We start from the raw sequence: 20905 nt of genomic DNA, 5'->3' as shown, positions 1-20905 counted from the left end.
GTCGGACTGGTTTGACCACTCTGCCACACTCTGCGTTCTATGCTATAACTATCTAAGAGGGATAGCTATGAATAACGAGATACCTATCTATAATAACAGAAAAACCAGCCAAGTGTAAGTCAGACTCGCACACGAAGGGTTCCGTACCATCTTGTAAGAAGTAACACTTTTTGTTTTTTTATTTTCACAGCGGTCATTTTGAAATTTTTATTATTTTCTATTATAGCGGCAATAGAAATACACATTCTGCAAAAATTTCGACTCTCTACCAATAGGTAGGCTGCTGACAGACATAAAGACAGACGGAGGTTTAGTAATCCCGTTAGCACTCTTCTTGTGAGGAACCTTGTAGCCCTGTAGATGATAACATCGCATTTTAGACAAATTGGCACCAAACTTTTCTCTATAAATTTTCGAAATCACGGTACGTCTCGTATTTTAACGTTATGCAGCTACAATGTAAAACACACATAATTTATACAATGTAATATGTATGCAGGGTATTAAAGTAACGGCGAAGCAGACAGACGACTAGCCCGCATGTTTTTTAATTATGCAATAGAATCGTAGATTGAAGATTTTAGTGCTGTTCGATCGTAGTAAAACTAAGACCGTGGGAAAAAATTGGTGACTTCAGAACTTCTCCAAATTGGGTATAAGACCTTCCTAGATAAGAAATCATACCTATTAAGACATATACTTATACAGAACAGCCCAATGTCGGGTCTATAGTATAAGTACGTGCTATTACCAAGGAAAACACAACTAATTATTATAGACCCTCCTCATTCTCCTCGTTTTTGGAAGCCGGTGAAAAATACAGAGTACCTATCCACACGAGTAGATATACTATAGACATCTACTCGTGTGACCTATCTATCGCGTACTTACACGATTCTGCAATGATACCACGTTCTTAGCTGATCGAAAGTGCCGAAAGTTATAAAAGTTATAAACAATAGTCAGAGAGTGGCCGAAGAGGTTTTACTGAATACATTCTCACATGATACGGTCATGTCAAGCATAATAGCAATAATAGTAGCACTTGTATAAAATATTTACTACGTTTGTGTTCCAAAAAATTCAAAGAAGTGTAAACTAACTTCTCAACTTTTTCGTTATGACCATCCTCTTACGGAGTTTGGTAATTATTTATTTTTTCCTAATTTTTATCAACCGCTCGGAATCATTTTGTACGCATCCTGCAGATTCTTTTTTAGGAGTTTACGTTATAAAGAAAACCTCGGTACCTACTTACTCAGTTTTCTAGGTCCAGTGGTTTGAGTTTGTACTTTGTACGTAGACTGACCTTTGTTGAATAGTTTCTTCTTGTACTAAAGTAGAATATATTTTCATTTAAGTAAACTTTTACAATAATTAGTGCTCTTGAATCATTCAAATAATATTTACCACTGGTTCGAAATGCCGTGCCCACCGAGAAGAACCAGCAAGAAAGTCGGCGGTTCTAGTACTTCCAAATCTGTAGTATTCTTGTTCTTAGAATTTGTAAATCTGCAGTGTGATTCTGTTGTTATATTATGCAAAAATTCCAAAGAATATTTGTAGACATTGAGCGGGAATGGTGCCGTGTCGATTTCTTTTTCTGGTAATTAAATTCTCGCAATATTTCTAACGATTATCGTCGTTACTCCTCATTATGCAGTTGTATAATTTGCTAAGTAGGTCAGAATGCTAGTTAAAACTATTACTAATTGTTAGTGTAATCTAATCTACTTAGTTATGAAAACGAACAAAAAGATTTTTAAGTTCTGTTACCAAGATGAGATTTTAGCGCATATCTTTGTGTAAAATAAAAAGGCTGTATGATATTCGATCTTTGCCTTGTTCGAAAGGGACAAATTAAAAAACAACAAAATGTCTTTGGTCTGACTTAGATTATTTACCGATAATAATATTACTGAATACTGACATTCTAAATTTAAATTAGCCCCGATAGTTATCTAATTTACTTTTACATTCACTTTTCACTCTTTAATTAATGTTCTTTACAAAATCCTATCAGGTACTTTTTATGCGGTAATCTAGGTATCTGTCTAATTAGATTTCGCTTTTCTTTTGCGAGTTACGACCCACATAGTAGGTAATTTATTATCCTTTTGCCTTTACCGTTGTATTGAGAGAGTACCCCGTTGACTAGCTGCAGACATTATGATTATCTGTTAAGTGTTAGTATCCCAATGCTCGATATTGTACTCGTATAGTTCCAAAGCAATTAACATACCAATCCGGGCGTAAGTAGTTAAGCACTTATTTTTATTTTTATCAAACATCGTTTCGAATCAAACGCACCGATCGTAATGGCCGCTGACGGAACGTTATAACAAAAAAAAAAACGAAAAATAGATCCCAAAGGCGAAGGAACCTTTTCTAAAAGGTAATAAGCTTATTTTTTTATTCTTTCGTGGAAGATAGGTACGTACAGTCGTGGCAGCTGCTATAAGATACAGCTGGTTATGGATTGGAACGATCGAATGAACAGCGGTTAGAATAGAATACTTTAATATCACCTGGGCTTTTAAAAAAGTCCATCTAAGATCAGTTTTTTTGTCACTTAATTCACACAAACCTACAGTATGCAATGTTCGATAAAAAATAATTGAAAGGGTTATTTCATAACTTTTGAATTTCGAGCCTAAAGGACACATTGCTGTTCGTTAGTCGTTCTGAAATCTGATCATCAAAATAGCCCTTTTTTTCTCAGGAACAGCAGAGATTTTAACCCGAAATCCTTTTAATTTTAACCTGTAAATTAATGCAAACGTACGAAGTATGTTCAACAAAGACTTTTGTAAATTTTGCGTGTTCGACTTCAAGGATTAGACAAAAACCTCGAGAACTTTACATTCCAATAATTATTAGCTTTGTTATAACTTTTGTTTTAAAACATCGTTAAATAGAGATGAGTACTGAATAAGTACAGATTATTTACAATGGATTTAAATTTTGAGAATAGTTATTCTCTCTTTAGCAGTTAGTGTCATTGCCTAGCACGTCGTTCACAAAAACCGTGTGTCATCAACTCATCAGTCATCACCTTTTAAAAGGAAGTGGTTATTTTAAGTTGTCATTATACAGTCGGAATAATGATAGTATATCATTACGTACTATAACCATACCTACATAAGTAGAAATGTCTGAAATCTAGACCGGTGTATGGTCTTAAACTTGGTATCCACTCTGGTCGCGAAGACGTAAACCCAGACAGCAGCTTGATTTGAGCTGTTCAGGAACGGAGAGGGTCCCCCAATCGATGGTAATAATACGTTTATGCCTTATGGCACCAAATTGCTTAAATGGTGATTTCGGAGCGGAAAGTGCAGCATTGACAACAATCGCAAGCGATTCGCCGAACACAGAGAGTAGAGACTAGAAATCTATATCCAGCAATGCACGTCTTTTATAGTAGAAAATACCACAAAGTTCGCAAATATATACCCATTACCCAGCCTTAGGAAATTCCAGAGACTTTCGATATATTCTCATGCTGAGCCTGGACAATAAGGTTTTGTTGGCTAAAATCTCAAATAAATCGATCCTCCAGGAGAACATCTTTAGATTTCCTTCCACGAAAACAACATTGTAAACTATTGATAGGCACCTATTGATTGAGATGGCTCGTGGGCTAGGGAGCGGGTTGTCAAATCTTGCAAGCTGCATTAGAACGACTTCCTCTTGCCCTAGGAGTCAAGTTTTACATGATAGTTCAGTTTCGATGACAATACATTTTTATGGTATGCATGATCTGAATCAACATCTAGGATTAGCTCCAGATAACGAACAACTTTCAATGATCAACAGCACAAACACCAAATTTTGTGTAGGTACGCATTTTATCATGATAGCTGATTTTATGTTTAATCATAGCATGGTTGCTGCACTCAAGGTCGGGACTAAGGAACTCCTCAGTGATTAGCAGCACAGATATGAAATGTTGTATAAGCATTTTATTATGATAACCCATTCTAAGTGTCACCATGACATGGCCTAGGCATAGGTTGGTCTCTATAAAAGCTTGTTTAAGAAAAGGGTTTTTAATATTAATTTATTACATCAACTGTCATCTCCTGGCAACACGAGCCATCTCAGTTGAACGGTATATACCTGTAATAGCCACTCTTGATAAACTGCCTGGATTTTAAAATAATGTTCTTCCAAAAGTAGATATTTGCAATTTTCTGTCCGTGTGAAGGAAACATGCGAGTTCTGCATCATTTGCATGCAAATACAGCGGCGAAAGTACATTGTCCTAGGCTTTCACATTAGTTACAGTAAATTCAATGGTTTGTATTGTAGGCAATCTAAGAGCTAAACATTATGAATAATAAGGAACATGGTAATAAACTGGTGGGAAGTACCTTGTCTTATGCTTAGGCCGTTGAAGATGTGTTCATGATGTTATGTCAGAAAATTATAGAAACCGGCGTTGTCGTATAACATGAGGTAACAAGGAATATCTAATTTTCTCTTTCATTACAGCTTTAAGTTTAAAATTACAAAGTTATTTACGACGGTATAGTACGACAGTACGATAAAGAAAGTTTATCAGTAAGAGCATAATTAAATATATCTTGTATAGTACCGGCCAAAAACCAAATGACGTCACTTGTTTGAAAGACCACCAAAATATTATGTAACCAACCTTTACCGGGTGAAAAATGTTAAATTATTATTATTGAAATCCTTTTCCTACAAGCTATATAATCCGAGGTGCCACTGTCCACTGAGGCTTCCTTACAGAAAACTTAAAAAGGATTTGTCTGCTGTCGGTTTCTTTAATATTACGAACAAAGAACATCTTTATTGCCTATACAAACAAAACTACGGGTAGCAAAAATCCAATATTGAGTGAACGTTACTGTACTTTTTTTTTGTCAACTGTTCCGTAACATAAGTAATCTTTTCTTCAGATTCTTTTGCTTCAATTTTGATTTTTGCTTTATATCTTTGTCTAGACTTAGGTATTATTATTTTAATCCTAGTCATCATTGAAGCCTACGTAGGTATGTACACTAAATCGGCCTTTCCCAATGAGCACCACCACATCCAATCCTATGTATTTCTTATCCAGGCTTATATCCTCCTATATTCGGTATGACATCCTCTTTATCATATTGTCGACCCATCGTGTTGAAGGGTTATTTGACTACGGTCAGTTTATCAGCAACTTAGTGGTTTTATAGGCTTTAATCTGCTCATGCCGCATTTATACTAGTTGACTGCACATTATTGATTGGTTTCCAATTTCCATCTACCCATCATCTATGACCTGAAGACTTACTGACTACAGCCTGTGTTAGATTCACTTGACGATTCAAAAGCTCTTGTAAAAGTTTATTTGTATAAAAATCTCTTCATTTCTATTTCTTAATACTAGGGTAACTAGTTTGTAGTCAGTCCAAACATTTTGCTTGTCATGTATCCGGCCCATCTCTTTTGTATTCGTCCCAGAGACACTACATTAATTGGTTTCTGCTCTACAAGACCCATAGTAAAAAGGTGCATTGACCTGCGCTACGTGCAGAAATGCTTTAATTGTCCTCTTTTTACCTTTAAAAAACTAATATTCCACTCATGTCTATGATCACATGTGGCCAGAATACTTATGATTCGGGTGTTTTCTATCAAGTAATTAGTAGAATTTGGTACTAGAAACATTGAACGTGACCTGTTTTTGAAACGGTGTTTATGTAATTCTATGCATGGGAAAATCTATTCTGATAAATGTACGAGTTAACGTAGTATACCTACGTGTTGATGTCATTGAATTGAAATGATAAATCAGCCCTAAAATAATAGATGTTTCTATGTAGTTAGGTATATACCTCTACAATATTATTTAAAATCATGCGTGCCTGTGGTCAGAACACTTGATTGGTCTTTGTTCCGGAGTAAGGACCTAGTTTTGGACGATTAGTTGATTCGATAATTACATAAAGGTAGCAAAATAAACAATTGTTTCTTTATAACCTCATATATAAATTACTCATCGCTCATTCTTACTTAAATTACATAGCATAATACAAAAGTCAAATTATTTATTCTTCTTGCAGTCGTTTCGATAAGTATCTTATCGCGATACTTTATGATGCGCCTACAGTACAATGATATCTTAGCGTACATTTTTTGAAAAGAGTGCTAAAGGAATAAAACTTGGAACAAGATTTAATCAAACATTAAAATTTACTTCTGTGTCAGTGGATATAAGTGCTGAAATGGCGTGATCGTTGTCGGAAGCAAATAAAAAGTTGTGTTCACTTCATGTTTCGTCTTTGCCTGCTTTGTTATTTTATTTTATTAATTGCGTAAAGAAAGTTGTACAGCTGTAATTGGATCTTCAGATCTTTCCAACCTAGTAACTTCGAACTTAGTGTACTTGGTTGGCATGTACCTATAGCTATGTGATCTGGAATTACATTGTTTACCTTCACGTCCCAGTCGAAACAGAACTGTTATATATTGTAGGTAGGTACCTATATCAAAATATAATTTTACCCTCTTTTGACAATTAATTTGACTCATAACTACAAACAATGTTAAATCACAAAACTTTATTTAAGGCCTCCAGGAATTTCTTCTTAGGTATTATCAGAGTTTCCGACCGTGGAAAATTTTGGATTTTTTGAAGCATTTGTTAAGAATGGTAAGTAGGACAAAATTTTACGGTTTGATCAACAATTACAAATATTCTTTAAGAGAAGGTACCTATACCAACTTAATTTGCAAACAGGTCCAACCAAAAATGTTTAAATAGCGCCAGCTGATAAAAATAACATTGATGGTATCGTTTTGAGGACAATTAATAATATTGTAGTGAAGGTAATCTATATTTATCTTTCCAAATCAGGGCCATTAGTGATAAGTGGTTGTGTTGGAAGAATAAATTCTTGCTGTGAGATTTTTCCTCAATGAAGCATAGCAGAAGGGACTTACCATTAAATGTGTCGTACGCCGTGGGTTGATACTCTTCCCGGAATGTGTCCTGCGCGTACGCAGCTATTAAAGAACTTTTTCCTACAGCTCCATCACCCACTAGCACACACTTTATCTTCTCCTTCTTCCCACCTTTCACTTTTCTTCTATCTTTGATTTGAAACATTCGATTTAAAGTCCTCCGGCTTTTCTTATCGCGAACTGCCCAGTCATTCACTTTATCACAGCAATTTAAGTCTGCCGACTCATCGTCTCGTATCACAGGCCGACCGTTTTCCTCAGCTACTTCGGAGTAATCGTAGTCATCCTCATCCCGCCGCGGAATGGGGAACTGGCTCGGGCTGTGGACTCCGAACACAAAAGGCCCGTCTCTCTCCGGTAGACGGTTAGCAAACCCGTTTGCCGGCGTCGGGGGCTTTGCATATTGAACTGTAGGAGCTTGATACTGACCCGATAAATATTCAGCGGACGCGTGAGGGTCGAATCTGAACACTAACTCCGCCTCCCTACGGTCCAAATTCAACTCTGGAGGTGTTATTTTGTCTTGAAAGTAACCGATCTTCTCCCGAGCTCTCGTCTCCTGCAGACGTTTTTCGATTTCGACGTTCGAAGGTTTCCACTCCGTCTTGTACTCGTAGTGACAGTCGGGTGGTAGGTTTCGCGGAGCGGGCGAAGGTCTCTGCGGACCGTAGTCCCGGGGCGGTGCTCTCGGTGGGATCACCACTGGCTTTTGCGGTTCAGCAAGCAGCGGCCGTCGCGCAGACAGGTTCGCGTTCCTGTTGAACATGATCCCTTCTAGACTGGGAGACATTGGCACTGTCACGATCGAATGGGCGGAGGATTATTGAAGCGTGCGTTCGCGCACATAACTTGAAACCCCGATTTGATCACTCGCGTGAAAGTCGACGTTTAGTAGCGCGCGAACGTACACACTACCGCCGTGAAAGGCAGAGCACAACTAGCGCGGTTATTAACTCGAGTCTCGAATCGAGTCAGCCGCTCGTGCGCGGAGCTCCCCTCGTCATATGAAATGACCTGTTGCTTCTATTACCTGTTCAGGTATACGACCGTTTATTTTGCGATTCGAATGCAGCTGCTGCTCCCGGTGAACAAAGCATGTCATGCGGCGTTGGTGACGCCAGCCGCTATGCAAGGCGGCTCATTCAACGAAATGTCGGTACACAATGAATGAACACGGTACACCGTACACGACGTGTTTTGTTTACCTAGGTATAGGCTGAGGTTGACGGGAGTCGGGACCATAGCCAAATATTGACCGGATTGTATCGTGCGGTAGCGATTTACAATATCGTACCGAAGTAGATCTAGATTGTTATCGGTATAACTTGTGTAAGAACTGAAACATCTAGGTCCTAGTTACCTAAATTGATTTTGAACAGCTTCTCAAAAGTCGGATTAAGTAGGTAGCATAGGTAGGTAGATTAAAAAAGTTTAAAAGTGTTACGCAACACTCAACAGCTATGGTTGGTCGTGTCGCGATACAGATTGATTATTAATCCTGTCACATAGAAGATTAGCAGCACCGCAGCTTTAAACCTATTTCTGAGATAGGTAACTACCTACGTATTTACTTTGTTAGTCACGAAAGTTTAAACTTTGCAGATTACCTATAGGTATACTGAATTAAAGATATTGATAAGAACAGACCAATAACATACCTAATAGGGATTGATAAGTACCACGGAACAGAAAGAACAGTTTTCTGTTCCGTGATAAGTACCTATAACCAATCGCAGCTTGAGAAGTTAAAGATGCGGTGCGGAGCTTATAAGTTTTATTATAAACGTATGTACTCTGCCAGCTGCCCCACCAAACAAAAAATTTTGTAAGAAATCTCTGAAACACGTTAGAAAGTGCTAAGGTAAGTAGGTAAATTATATCATGTAATATTTGTAAAAACCAATGTTGAAACTTGAAATAAAGATGATTAAATATTAGATACCTACCTTAAAAATACTTAACTAGGGTCAACACAACAATTTTCTTTCCAAGTTTTTAGATATAAAATATAGCAAGAACAAAAACCGGCTAATGTGCGAAGGGTATAAAAACGAGCTGTTGTTATAGAGCCGCAACAGAAATACATCATCAGTGAAAATTTTAACAGTCTAACCATCACGGTTCGTGAGATACAGCCTGGTGACAGACTGACAGACGGACGGATAGCGGAGTCCAGTAATAGTGTCCCGTTTTACCCTTTGAGTACGGACTACGGAACCTTAAAAATGACCGGGTCAAAGAACCGCAGTACAAAGAGAAATAAAGAAGAAAAGAAGAACTACTATATATTTACCGGGATTATTAATAAGACACAAAAATATTTTAAATTTTTTAATACTTGTACAACACAACAACCGCACAAGTGCCATCGCTGCATTTTTGAGCATAGATTAGAGTATAGAGGAGAGGTTGGTTTAGACTTTAGTGCATTTTTTGGAAAGTAGTTGACAGCACTGCCCTTGAGTTGTCAAATTAGTGTTTCACCTTTTAGGAATTTCGCCCTATTTTATTAAAGAATGGCATATCCAATATCCATTTTTAATATCCAATATAAATTTTGTACTTTTAGATTTCTCAAATGGCAATACGAACGGGTTAGAAAAGAGTGGAATAAAAAATCATTCTGCATTGTGGAATAATAGTGCATTTTTAATAGTTGTTTTAGTAGTTATGAATCGGCGGTGTTCCCACTAGATTATAACATGGGGTTATTCAAGGGGCGGACCAACAAATTCCTAAAAGGCCGGCAACGCATCGGCGGCTCCTCTGGTGCTGCAAATGTTCATGGGCGGCGGTAATCACTTAACATCAGGTGACCCGCCTGCTCGTTTGCTCGCTATATCTATTTAAAAAAAACTGTTGCATATTAAAGATTATTAAAACATGAGCGTAGGTTTAAAAAAACGTGCCACCAGGTGAGTTTTTTAATAGTTCTTAGTTCACGAGTGATTCAAGTTTTAACACCTAATTATGTAGAGTTTTAAATACACTTCTTTGTCTAAAGTCATTATTTTAAAGTCCTAACCATAAAAACTTTGTACTTAGCATAACGTAACATTTTGTCAATTTAAAGCATTAAAAAAGAATATTTTAAAGCATTACTTTGCAATATTTTCCTAACAAAACAGTGTAGTAATGTTTTTTAAATATTATGTGTGTCCTATGTGAATAAAGTTGATCAATATTATGTTACATTATTTTGATTTCATAATCAGAATTTTAAAATATGAGCGTAGATAAAGTATTATAATTTGAAAATAGAAAATTATTAAGTATGATAAACACCTTCGTCACAAGATTGAAGATTCAGGATTGTGAAATGTCATTAAAAACGTGAAATGATGTTCGTAAATAATAAACAACATATTATGTTGTTTAATATTAGGGTAATTTAGGGCCAATTTCTACAGAAACTAGGGTAAAACCAAAATCGTTAGTGGGAACACTGTGTCAAGTAAAACCACAAATGTCAATGTCAAATGTCAATATTTTTTATAAGCCCATGTGGTTTTTATTTTTATTTAAAACTATAACTGTGATTATTAATATCCATTTAAACTGTTTAACAAAAAGTAGAAGATCAGTTCGTAGTTCGTAAGATTTTTGTATTAGAATATTCATCTGAGTTATCGAAATGGCAAAATTTAAATTGAGTAAGTTAACTAATTATCCAGTTTATGTTTGTTAGATACCTTTTCAACGGGCTATACAGTTTAAAAGGAAAATAATATAATTTTAAAATTGCCAATTTATCTCTTATACCAGCTAGTGCAATCATGATATTCTAATAGTCAGCGAAATGCCTTCTTTATAAATAAATTTATAGGTTAGGAATGTGAGTCGCATGTAGATTGTAGATTCATCAGAACTGTGTTTTCATGTATTCTTGGGTTCTTTATCATCATAGTTTTAGATAAACAGGTTTACAATCTAGTTTTTCTATTCATTAATCTAAAATCGCTTAAAACTACATCATACATTACCGATAATTACTATTATACTAAATGTTTCAGAAAAGCCATCCAAAAGGCAGCCAGCACGCCTACGCTACAAAATCGAGAAAAAAGTCAGAGATCACAACAGAAAAATAAAAAAAGAGGCAAAGAAAAATCCCAAATCCAAAAAACCTAAAGCTGTTCAGATACCCAATATATGCCCTTTCAAAGAAGAGATACTGAAAGAAGTCGATGCAGTAAAGAAACATAAAGAAGAAGAGAAGCAGAAAAGAAGAGAATTGTTGAAGTTGGAGAAGCAAAAGAGATCAGAGGAGAAAAAGAAGAACCCTGTTGGCATGGATACTTTGGTATGTAGTATTAATGTCTTCTCAACTGAAACCGGCCAAGTGTGAGTCAGGCTCGCGCAACGAGGGTTCCGTAATACAGTCGTATTTTTTCGACATTTTGCACGATAATTCAAAAACTATGATGCATAAAAATAAATAAAAATCTGTTTTAGAATGTACAGGTGAAGACCTTTCATGTGATACCCCAGAAAATACTAATTATTAGTTTATCACCACAATTGAATTTTTTTGTGTGATGTAACCACAAATTCACGGTTTTCCGATTTTTCCCCGAATGTCTGCTATAAGACCTACTTTCCTGCCAAAGGAGATCGCCCATGAACGGGCCCTCTTTTGTGGCGTCGTGTCAAAACTTAAATTAATTTTTTTTTAAATGTGTTATTTTTTTACGATTATGTTTAAAACGACTTTTTTTACTCTATTATTGAAAATATCCACAATTACAGTTAGAATCGTAAACATGCATTTATTTTGACGAAGTATTAATTAAATATAACCTCAATATCAGCAATATAAAAAATAAGATTTCTTTATAACCAGGGTGAATAAATAGAAATCGTTTGCAGAATATAAAGAGTTAATTATTTGTCTACAAAATAAAATTAAAACCATGGTGACATAACAATTATATTAGGGGGGGGCCTAAAGCTCCTAAGAAAATGGGCAATCTCTTTTCATGATCCTAGGTCAACGGGAATTACCCTGTAGGTTTCTTGACAGACCGACAGACAGACAGACACAGATCCTATAAGGGTTCCGTTTTTCCTTTAGATGTATGGAATCCTAAAAAATAAATAAAATTTTGTGGATTTTCTTCAGGTAGCAAATGCTCAAGCGAGAGGCAAAGTGCATGATGCATTCAAAGGCAGTGAGACTGGGACTGATACTGAATATAGCAAGGATAGAAACCAGGAGAACTCACTGAAGACTTATTATAGAGAATTCAAGAAGGTTATATCAGAGGCTGAGGTTGTTTTGGAGGTGGTTGACGCTAGGGATCCTTTGGGTGAGCATTAATGTTTTTTTTTATTTAAATTTTGTGATTTTCGATCAGTCCGAGGACTTTAAGCAAATTAGGTGTAGGATATTGTTTTGTAGCGGCTGCTCCTCTTTTATTTGAATCTTCTTTATTTTCATTTTTGTCATATTTTTATTAGAGAGGTCCATCAATTATGGTTTAATGGTTTTTAGGATGTGTTCTTACAAGCATTTACTAATCCTCCCTGTTTATACATTTTTTAATATATTAATACTAGATGATGCCCGCGTCATTTAGGTTTTTCAAAAATCCCACGGGAACTCATGATGACACGAGAATGATTTTCTGGAATAAAAAGTAGCCTATGTCCGTCCCCGGGATGTAAGCTATCTCTGTACCAAATTTCGTCAAAATCTGTTGAACGGATGAACCGTGAAAGGCTAGCAGACAGACAGACACACTTTCGCATTTATAATATTAGTATGGATTGTATTTTTTAAAAATGATTTAGTCCATCGCAAAAGCTGTCAAAGAACAGGACTAAAATTAGGACTCGAATGATAAAATATGCAGTTTGAGTCGACATCCATCCATCATGTAACTCATATTTTGTGTAAATTGCTAATATAATGTTCTATTTTCTATGTATTCTAATTTCTAATTATAATTTGTGTCTGCATACTTCTTGGGCGTAAGTCCTATGAAGTACAGGTGTAGAAATAAGTAGTCTACTATTATAAGTAAGCTATTACTATGAGTTTTATTTATCTATATTATCCTGTTTCGTTTTGTATGTTCACTCATAGTCTGTCTATTTAATAAAAGTGTAAAAAATGCTATATTTATGTAGTTATTTTGTTCAGGTACAAGATGTACACAAGTGGAAGAGGCAGTACGCGAATCGGGCAAGAAGCTAGTCATAGTGGTCAACAAGGCAGACCTCATTCCGCGGGAAAACCTCGCCGCGTGGCTCAAGTACCTGCGGCGACAAGCCCCCGCCGTGCCCTTCAAGGCGTCCACTCAACAACAGCAACACAACTTGGGGAGGAGGAAGATGAAACACATTGTCAAGGAGAAAGAAATGAAAGGTAAGTGAAAATTCACTTTTCAAAGTGAAAGATAAAATGTACAGAAAATACTTAATGGAACACCTCGCCATGTGGCTCAAGTACCTGCGGCGACAAGCCCCCGCCGTGCCCTTCAAGGCGTTCACTCAACAACACCAACACAACTTGGGGAGGAGGAAGATGAAACACATCGTCAAGGAGAAGGAGATGAAAGGTAAGTGAAAGTTCACTTTGAAAAATGATAGTGAAAATGTACAGAAAATACTTAGTGGGAAAACTTCGCCGCGTGGCTCAAGTACCTGTGGCGACTAGCTCCCGCCGTGCTCATCAAGGCGTCCACACAACAACAACAACACAGTTTGGGGAGGGAAAATGTACAGAAAATACTTAGTGGGAAAACTTCGCCGCGTGGCTCAAGTACCTGTGGCGACTAGCTCCCGCCGTGCTCATCAAGGCGTCCACACAACAACAACAACACAGTTTGGGGAGGGAAAATGTACAGAAAATACTTAGTGGGAAAACTTCGCCGCGTGGCTCAAGTACCTGTGGCGACTAGCTCCCGCCGTGCTCATCAAGGCGTCCACACAACAACAGCAACACAGTTTGGGGAGGAGGAAGATGAAACACATCGTCATGGAGAAGGAAATGAAATGTAAGTGAAAGTGAATCGCCGTGAGTACCTGCGGCGACAAGCCCCCACCGTGCCCCATTAAGGCGTCCACACAACAATAGCAACACAACTTGGAGAGGAGGAAGATGAAACACATTGTCAAGGAGAAGAAAATGAAAGGTAAGTGAAAGTTCACTATTCAAAGTGAAAGTTTCAGTAAAATTTTAACAGTTTTAATTTAGCTCAGAGATTGTGTATAACAAAATGACTTACTCTTATTACTTGATATTTTGAAGTAAAAACTTCGTGACGTGTGAGGCGATTTTGGCATGAGTAAAAACTTCAACATCGCGTCTTCTTGATCTTAACAGCTGTACAGGGCTTTTCAAGACCGTTGTATCACGTTGAGCGATGCCGATCTGATGCCGCCATGAACAGCAGCAGCTTCTTGGCAGAGCAAGATCGCGTCACCGACATGCTAATTATTTTATTTATGCAACCCTTTCAATTTTAATGGAAGTATCAACTATGCTTTCGGTAGTCGGAGTACCTCCTAACAGCATCAAATTTTTTCATCGTTTTTGCAGTTTTATCAGTAGTCCCCACTGACTGCCAAATTTTTTGTTCAATTTTTCCAGGTTCAGCATGCGTAGGCGCAGAACTGCTGATGAGTCTGCTGGGCAGCTACAGTCTCAACAAGGGCATGAAGACGTCCATCACTGTCGGAGTGGTGGGCTTACCCAATGTGGGCAAGAGCTCCATCATCAACAGTCTCAACAGATCCAAGGCTTGCAATGTTGGCAGCACTCCTGGTGTCACCAAGTAAGTCATCATCATCATCATCATCACCGGCTCAGTACTGAGTACGTGTCTCTTCCAAGAATGAGAATAGCTTGGCCATAGTCTACCACATTAGCTAAGTGCTGATTAGCAGACTTCACACACCTTTAAGAATCGTGGAGAACTCTCAGGCATGCAGGTTTTCGGAGTTATGTGCGTTTTAAGCAATTAAATATCACTTGCTTTAACAGTGAAGGAAAACCTGAGGAATGCCTGACAGTTTTCCATAATGTTCTCAAAGGTCTTGAAGTCTGCCAATCCAACTTGCCCAGCTTGGTGAACTACAGCCAAACCCTTCTCATTCTGAGAGGAGACCCGTGCTCAGCTTGGGGTTATGATCAAGATAACTAATTTCAACAAAAAAAATGACTAAATCATAAAGTCATAACCCCTCTGTATTTAAATAACAATGGTTTTTTTCTTTTTTCAGACAAATGCAAACAGTCCAAATAGACTCAAAAATCAAAATCTTAGACAGTCCCGGCATAGTGTTCCACTCTGGCGCAGACAACGACGCGACTGTCGCGCTGAAGAACGCAATCAAAGTCGGCAGCCTTAAGGACCCGGTCACACCCGCGACTGCGATACTGCAGAGAGCACACAAACATACTTTAGTGGCTCTGTATTGCATACCAGAGTATAATACGCCACAGGTTAGTACCTAAATTTCTCGTCGTAGTCGAATTAAAGGTATCTTGACGTACTTGATACTCTCAAGTCTCAATTGTCTTAACAAAGTGTTTACGGACTCAGACAACGACGCGACTGTCGCGCTGAAGAACCGATCATAGTGGAAGCCTTAAGGACCCAGTCACATCTGCGACTAGAATATAATCAGTCAGTCAGTCAGTCACCTTTTCCTTTTATATATTTCGACTAGCTTATGCTCGCGACTTCGTCCGCGTGGACTACACAAATTTCAAACCCCTATTTCACCCCCTTAGGGGTTGAGTTTTCAAAAATCCTTTCTTAGCGGATGCCTACGTCATAATAGCTATCTGCATGCGAAATTTCAGCCTAATCCGTCCAGTAGATTGAGCTGTGCGTTGATAAATCAGTCAGTCAGTCACCTTTTTCTTTTATATATTTAGACTATAGATTTGTGAATTTTCTTGTCTTGTGTTTTCTTAAGGGAACTTCTATTATGTACTTTTGTTTACTAATTTCAGGAATTTCAGTTTATTAATGTCTTTACAGGAATTTTTCGCGAGTTTGGCGTCTCGCATGGGGAGGTACAAGAAAGGGGGTGTTCCCGACCAAGAGGCGGCCGCTAGGATACTTCTCAACGACTGGAACATTGGCAAGGTACATCAAGGGGTTTTACTTCATCATCATCATCATCATCATCATCAACCAATAGACGTCCACTGCTGGACATAGGTCTCTTGTAGGGACTTCCACACGCCACGGTCTTGCGCCGCCTGGATCCAGCGGCTCCCTGCGACTCTTCTGATGTCGTCCGTCCACCTAGTGGGGGGTCTTCCAACGCTGCGTTACGTTGGGGTTTTACTTAACAATCTTGAATCTCACTCTCCAGGTCTTTAACTATACCCATGTAAAAATTTATGTCAATCCGTTGCTTCGTTGCGACGTGATTGATGGACAAACCAACCAAACCAACTAACAAGCGAACACACTTTCGCATTTATAATAAACTAGCCGATGCCCGCGACTTCATCCGCGTGGTTTTAGGTTTTTAAAAATCCCGTGAGAACTCTTTGATTTTTCGGGATAAAAAGTAGCCTATTTATTTATTTTATTTTTATTTTTCATGTACCAAAATTGTAGTTACAAAGTAATAATAAATTAAGTTACATTGGAAATGTATCTTAATGCCTATGTCCTTCCCCGGGATGCAATTGTGTTAAACCAGGGGATAATCTATCTCCATTCCAAATTTCTTCCATATCCGTTCAGCCGTTTTTGCGTGATTGAGTAACAAACATCCAAACATCCACACTTTCACATTTATAATCCATGCTAATATTATAAATGCGAAAGTGTGTCTGTCTGTCTGTCTGTTAGCCTTTCACGGCCTATCATTCAACCGATTTTGACGAAATTTGGTACAGCTACAGCTTGCATCCCAGGGAATGACATAGGCTACTTTTTATCCCGGAAAACCAAAGAGTTCCCACGGAATTTTTAAAAACCTAAATCCACGCGGACGAAGTCGCGGGCATCCTCTAGTATTATTATAGTGGGATTAGGATAAATATGTAGTGATCATTAAATTGTCTTTTCTAGGTCCGATACTTCACTGTGCCACCAGAAACTCCAGATTCAGAAGTTCACATAGAAGCCAAAATAGTTTCATCAATGGCGCCAGAGTTCGACATCAACAGCTATGAAGCTATGGAGACTGAGGTCATCAACTCACTTGGAGACAACACCACTGAAGAAGCCATTAAGGTAAGGGTTTGGTGGCTTTGGTGATTTATTCAAAATAGGTAAAAAATTACTCTTTTAATGGTCAGATGTTGGATTTGTAAGATATAGTGGTGATAATTATTATGCAAACATAAAACTAAAGCTACAAGGGTTCCAAACGCGCCCAGGTCTGAGAAGAGCCCACAACAAAATCAGCCGGGTATTCTTTTTATTACCACCACTTTACAAAACTTACAGTTACAGTAAACGTCAGAAAGTAATGTACATCGGTTGCTCGATTGCGGCAGAATGACAGCTACAATGTCACGATCGTAATCACCTCTGATTGGTTGACGCTTACTCACTATTGGCTACAATGAATTGTTGCAACAACAATAGCACAAATTCAGCCAATCACAACAGTTGAGATTGTAATAATGATTGATGCCGGTTTTAAGAAATCGCCCTGCTGGTTTTTAGAATGACATTTCGTCTTTGTAGAGCGTTGTCTCTGTCACTCATACCTATATGAGGGTATGAGGGTCTCAACGACAGAGACAATGCTCTACGAATCTGCTATCTCCTTCTAAAGGACGATGTACATAACTTTCTGCCGCGTACTGTACATTTAATCATCATGTTCAACCAACTGCCGGCTCACTACTGAGGATGGATCTCCTCTCACAATAAGAAGAGCTTAGGCCATAGTCCACCACGCTGGCCAAGTGCAGATTGGCCGACTTCACACACCTTTGAGAACATTATGAAGAGCTCCCAAGCATGTACATTGTACAGTACGCGGCAGAAAGTAATTTGGTAATTTAAATAAGGTGAAATTTGGTACTGAGTTACCTTGCATCCCTGGGATGGGCTACAAATAGGCTACTTTTTGTCCTGGAAAATCAAAAATTCCCATGAAATTTTTAAAAACCTAAATGCACGCGGGCGAAGACGCAGGCATCAGCTAGTTTTAAATAACACTAGTGTAACAGAGAAAGTTAGAATTGATTTATTCCAATAGATATATGAACAGAGTGTCTATTAAACTTTTTTTTCTCCACAGATAATAAGCACAGGGCCGGTAAAAGCCAAACTCGACGAGATGCAAGTAGACGAAGACGAGTCCAGCCTCCTTCCAAAAACCCTAAACATACGTCCAAAACTAGACAAAATCAACAAAAACGAGCGAACTAAAGCAGACCCCGAAATGCAAATAGAGGGCAACACTAAACTAAATAAACTGAGGAAAATGCAGTTCAAAAGGGACAAGAAGAAAAAAGCTAGGAACGAAAAACAGGCGATCAATTTAGCGGATGTTTTAGAAAATGTCACTTTGACAACTGTGAAGAAAAGTGATGAATATGATTTTAAGGAGGACTTTAAAATGTAGTCTAAAAACGAAAAGATTAGGAATTTGGATACTGAAGCTGTCTAAAATTTAAGTACGCTTTCAATTTTAGTCACTCGACAGAAAATTGACATTTAATTATTATTAGACGATCTCAAGTTTTAAGCGACATTTCAGTATCTATTTGGGCAATTTTAAATGTTATTCTATTCACATACTTGGTGTATGTTATATTAAAAACAATTAAAATTGATTGACTGTTATGATGTAGTTTTATTTAATGTAAAAAAGTAGTATAAGATACAAGTAGACGAAAGACGAGTCCATTATCCTTCGAAAAACCCTAAACATACGTCCAAAACTAGACAAAACCAACAAAAATGAGCGAACTAAAGCAGACCCCGAAATGCAAATAGAGGGCAACACTAAACTAAATAAACTGAGACAAATGCAGTTCAAAAGGGTCAAGAAGAAAAAAGCTAGAAACGGAAAACAAGCAATCTTTAGAAAATGTCACTTTGACAACTGTGAAGAAAAGCGACGAATATGATTTTGTGGACTTTAAAATGCAGCCGATATAAATACATTATATATATATATATATATATATATATATATATATATATAAACTGATTAACTGTTTAATGTTGTAGTTTTATTTATGCGTAGAAAAGAAGTATAAAAATCTCATTTTGCATAATCTACTTATCTAATAAGAAAAAACCGGCCAAGTGCGAGTCAGGCTCGCGCAACGAGGGTTCCGTATTTTTTCAACATTTTGCACGATAATTCAAAAACTATGATGCAAATAAAAATCTGTTTTAGAATGCACAGGTGAAGCCCTTTCATATGATATCCCACTTGAAAAAATTGAAAATACTAATTTTTAGTTCATGAACACAATTTAATTTTTTTAATGTCTGCTATAAGACCTACCTATACCTACCAAATTTCATGATTCTAGGTCAACGGGAAGTACCCTGTAGGTTTCTTGACAGACCGACAGACAGACAACAAAGTGATCCTATAAGGGTTCCGTTTTTCCTTTTGAGGTACGGAACCCTAAAAAATAGTTTTATTTATGTGTAGGAAAGTATTACGTGACGTAACTAAAACGATGCGATTATCTTTATCGAATTTATATTTTTAAATGAACCCGGGACCTTTGGCTTGCGAGCTACGTAGCCCGTAGGCACCCCGCACCCCGTAGGTATTGCACTGAGTCAGAGATTACATTAGCTGATAGTTGTGCCTTAACTACTTACTTAAATATGAATCGATATAATAATTACTTATTATTGATGAGTATTGATATCAATGAGAGCGAATCTAATCCAGTGGTAACGATACTAAAAGAAATAAGCTTAGTTATGATTTACCTAATTCATTGCAATAATGGACTCGAGGTCTGGGAATGAAGAGTAGGTAGGCTTGGTAAATAGGTATCCCACGGATGTACGAAGTTTAGGTAAGTAATACGCGACAAGTCGAGATGGCAATCGGGGTATGAGGCGGGGGACGCCCCGCACAACCGAATGTCACCCGCGCTATCCCGCACCTGGCTAGCTCAGGGTCTGTGCGGGTGTGCCCACCCCGATTCGACCATGTCGCGTACCATAGGTTGTAGCCCGCGACAGGTTGAGATAGCAATCGGGGTATGAGGCGGGGGACGCCCCGCACAACCGAATGTCACCCGCGCTATCCCGCACCTGGCTAGCTTAGGGTCTGTGCGGGTGTGCCCACCCCGATTCGACCATGTCGCGTACCATAGGTTGTAGCCCGCGACAGGTTGAGATAGCAATCGGGGTATGAGGCGGGGGACGCGCCGCACACCCGCACTGTGTTAGCGCGAAGACTGCGGGTGTGCGGGGTGTTCCTTCCCCTATTAATTTTGACAAGATTATTCAGACATAATATGCAATCAATGGGAGTACGCTAGGATAAGGTGTGCCTGACAAAATGACTGTAATTTTATAAGATACTAGCTGATGGCGCTGATGCCCGCGACTTTGTACGCGTGGATTTAGATTTTTAAAAATCCTGTGGGAACTCTTAAATTTTCCGGGATAAAAAGTAACCTATGTCCTTCCCCGAACTGCAAGCTACCCCTGTACCAAATTTCGTCAAAATCGGTTGAACGGTTGAGCCGTGAAAAGCTAGCAGACAGACAGACACACTTTCTCGTTTATAATATTAGTATGGATAATAATTAGAAGATATATAAGAAGGGTTTAGTTAGGTCATAGTCTGCCACGCTGACCAAGACCGGATTGGCAGAGTTCACATACCGTTGGGAACATGGAGAACTATCAGGGAAGGTCTCATGACGTTTGAATACCGTTGAAGCAAATGATATAATGTTCCTACATATTGCTTAAACGCACACAACACCGAAAAGTTACAGGTGCGTGCCCGG

The 20905-nt window shown here is 38.1% G+C and overlaps 3 protein-coding genes across 3 annotated transcripts in view; 2 read left to right on the top strand and 1 right to left on the bottom strand.

Moving 5' to 3' along the window:
* The window catches only part of LOC117982642 (uncharacterized), a 63421-nt gene extending 55319 nt beyond the window's left edge, over nt 1-8102 (bottom strand). Inside the window, exon 1 of the mRNA XM_034969017.2 lies at nt 6952-8102. Within this exon, the coding sequence (XP_034824908.1) occupies nt 6952-7762 (811 nt within the window). The 5' untranslated portion in view covers nt 7763-8102. The remainder of the gene's footprint in view (nt 1-6951) is intronic.
* The window catches only part of LOC117982633 (maltase A1-like), a 306078-nt gene that overhangs the window by 69668 nt on the left and 215505 nt on the right, over nt 1-20905 (top strand). The gene's annotated exons all lie outside the window — the stretch shown is intronic.
* Nucleotides 10440-18752, top strand: Ns1 (Nucleostemin 1). The gene is made up of 9 exons (XM_034969005.2): nt 10440-10625; nt 10986-11275; nt 12095-12281; nt 13118-13342; nt 14570-14753; nt 15202-15424; nt 15969-16076; nt 17019-17183; nt 18205-18752. The coding sequence occupies exons 1-9, from the start codon at nt 10607-10609 to the stop codon at nt 18529-18531; spliced, it is 1728 nt and encodes a 575-aa protein (XP_034824896.1). The 5' UTR covers nt 10440-10606; the 3' UTR covers nt 18532-18752.

The sequence above is a fragment of the Maniola hyperantus genome, chromosome 5, assembly GCF_902806685.2.
Source record: "Maniola hyperantus chromosome 5, iAphHyp1.2, whole genome shotgun sequence".
Lineage (NCBI taxonomy): Eukaryota > Metazoa > Arthropoda > Insecta > Lepidoptera > Nymphalidae > Maniola > Maniola hyperantus.
Note: the sequence above shows the minus strand (reverse complement) of the source record. Positions and strands in the feature narration are given on the sequence as shown.

Coding starts and splice junctions, on each gene's coding strand:
- Ns1 (XM_034969005.2), top strand. Junction 13,343..14,569: donor CAAGGAGAAAGAAATGAAAG/GTAAGTGAAAAT, acceptor CAATTTTTCCAG/GTTCAGCATGCGTAGGCGCA. Junction 17,184..18,204: donor CCACTGAAGAAGCCATTAAG/GTAAGGGTTTGG, acceptor TTTTCTCCACAG/ATAATAAGCACAGGGCCGGT.